The sequence below is a fragment of the Sprattus sprattus genome, assembly GCF_963457725.1.
Source record: "Sprattus sprattus genome assembly, chromosome: 10".
In the NCBI taxonomy this organism is placed as follows: domain Eukaryota; kingdom Metazoa; phylum Chordata; class Actinopteri; order Clupeiformes; family Clupeidae; genus Sprattus; species Sprattus sprattus.
The window spans coordinates 4,427,485-4,429,984 of record NC_137908.1 but is presented as its reverse complement, the minus strand read 5'-3'; the positions used below and the strand labels follow the sequence as shown (position 1 = coordinate 4,429,984).

The 2,500-nt window shown below is 47.2% G+C and overlaps 1 protein-coding gene across 1 annotated transcript in view; it reads right to left on the bottom strand.

Moving 5' to 3' along the window:
* Positions 1–2,500, bottom strand: part of pkp1b (plakophilin 1b) — a gene marked incomplete at its 5' end in the record, with an annotated part of 17,573 nt that overhangs the window by 3,139 nt on the left and 11,934 nt on the right. The window contains one exon of the mRNA XM_080846724.1: positions 1,674–1,845. Within this exon, the coding sequence (XP_080702850.1) occupies positions 1,674–1,845 (172 nt within the window). The remainder of the gene's footprint in view (positions 1–1,673; positions 1,846–2,500) is intronic.

The following is a 2,500-nucleotide window of genomic DNA, read 5'->3' as shown; positions in this document are numbered from 1 at the left end:
GTATCATTATGCATTTATAACTATGAATGGTGTATCATTATGCATTAATAACTATGAATGGTGTGTCATTATGCATTAATAACTATGAATGGTGTATCATTATGCATTAATAACTATGAATGGTGTGTCATTATGCATTAATAACTATGAATGGTGTATCATTATGCATTAATAACTATGAATTCATTATGAATCATAAAACACGGGACGAGATGTTAAAACGGTCCATTGTGCCAATAGATTGTATGCACTAACATGAGATTTGCCGTGGTGTTGACAGAATGGCATGGGAGGTTCATTTCTTAGACTGGGTTAAGATGTCAATTTGGGACACATCCTCAGTAGTGTGCCTTCGAATCAGTGGGTGTTTCGGCCTTTAATCACTAAACACCCTCATCAAAGGTGGCCAGCTAAAGGGTGATCAAGCCTTAGCTTGTGTACCATGCCCAATTAAGATTTCCCACGGGACTATGCAAGGCAGGGGCGTCCTCTTCCCTGAGCCAGCACTACAGCTGCATGAATAACTACGAATGGTGTTCCAATATGAAGATGTGAAAAACTCACGCCTCTGAAAACAACATGAAAAACACCTACCGTAGGCACATACCATATCGTCACACACATACACATGTGCAGGCACATACCATATCGACACACACATACACATGTGCAGGCAGCTACCATATCGACACACACATACACATGTGCAGGCAGCTACCATATCGACACACACATACACATGTGCAGGCACATACCATATCGACACACACACATGTGCAGGCACATACCATATCGACACACACACACAAACACACATGTGCAGGCAGCTACCATATCGACACACACATACACATGTGCAGGCACATACCATATCGACACACACACACACACACATGTGCAGGCACATACCATATCTACACACACACACATGTGCAGGCACATACCATATCTACACACACACACATGTGCAGGCACATACCATATCTACACACACACACATGTGCAGGCACATACTATATCGACACACACACACATGTGCAGGTAGCTACCATATCTACACACACACAAACAGGGACGCACAGTCCTACTGTTAATCATGAGTTTCAGAGGCATGTCCATGCAGAAGTAACAGACCTGGCCCTTATTTCTCTGACAGGGAATGAGCAAAGCAACGATCAGTGTCTGCAGCGTATCATTAGAGCGATGGTGTGCCGTGTGGGAGCACTGTGTGTGTGTGTGTGTGTGTGTGTGTGTGTGTGTGTGTGTGTGTGTGTGTGTGTGTGTGTGTGTGTGTGTGTGTGTGTGTGTGTGTGTGTGTGTGTGTGCGATGTGCTGTGTGGGAGCACTGTGTGTGTGTGTGTGTGTGTGTGTGTGTGTCTGTGTGTGTGTGTGTGTGTGTGTGTGTGTGTGTGTGTGTGTGTGTGTGTGTGTGTGTGTGCTGTGTGGGAGCACTGTGTTGACCCACTCAAGTGTGCACTCAGGATCTTGGCGTTTAATTAGCAAAATGATTTTGCCAAGTTATACAATTAGCTTGAGGTAATTTTGGCGTGGACAGCTTTGCTCGTTGCCAGCCGTCCATGTGAGAGTGAAATTAGGAGGCCCACTGACATGCTGAGAAGAGCTACTCACTTGTTGTTAGGAGGCCCACTGACATGCTGAGAAGAGCTACTCACTTGTTCTGACTCATGTTGTTCAAGGAGTTTATCAGGCTGTTGCTTAGCAACGCCTTGCTCAACTCCTGCTCCGCCTTCAGCAAGGTGTGTGCAGTGTGACAGGCGGCTGCCATGGTTTCGTCCATCTCTGACTCATCTTCAGTCGTATTTGGGACACCAGCACTGATGAAGGCTGTGAGTTGAGGGAGGGCCTGACGGGCTGGGAGAAACACACACACACACACACACACACACACACACACACACACACACACACACACACACACACACACACACACAAGGTAATGAGCATTGAGAGTAAAGGCTGCATCTAATATGTTAATCGGGAGAACAAAACACGCAAACACACACACACACTCACACACACACACACACACACACACACACACACACACACACACACACACACACACACACAACCACCCACACACACACACGCACACACACACGCACACACACACACACACACACACACACGCACACACACACAAACACACACACACAAACACACACACACACACACACACGCACACACACGCACACACACACGCACACACACACACAACCACCCACACACACACACACACACACACACACACACAACCACCCACACACACACACACACGCACACACACACACAACCACCCACACACACACACATACACATCAACACACCACACAGGGGTGGTGACGGGGGTGTCATGAGTGAGAGAAAGGTTGAGAGGTATGGACTAACCCACGTTGATGTGTAGACGGGGGTGTCATGAGTGAGAGAGGGTGAGAGGTATGGACTAACCCACGTTGGTGTGTAGACGGGGGTGTCATGA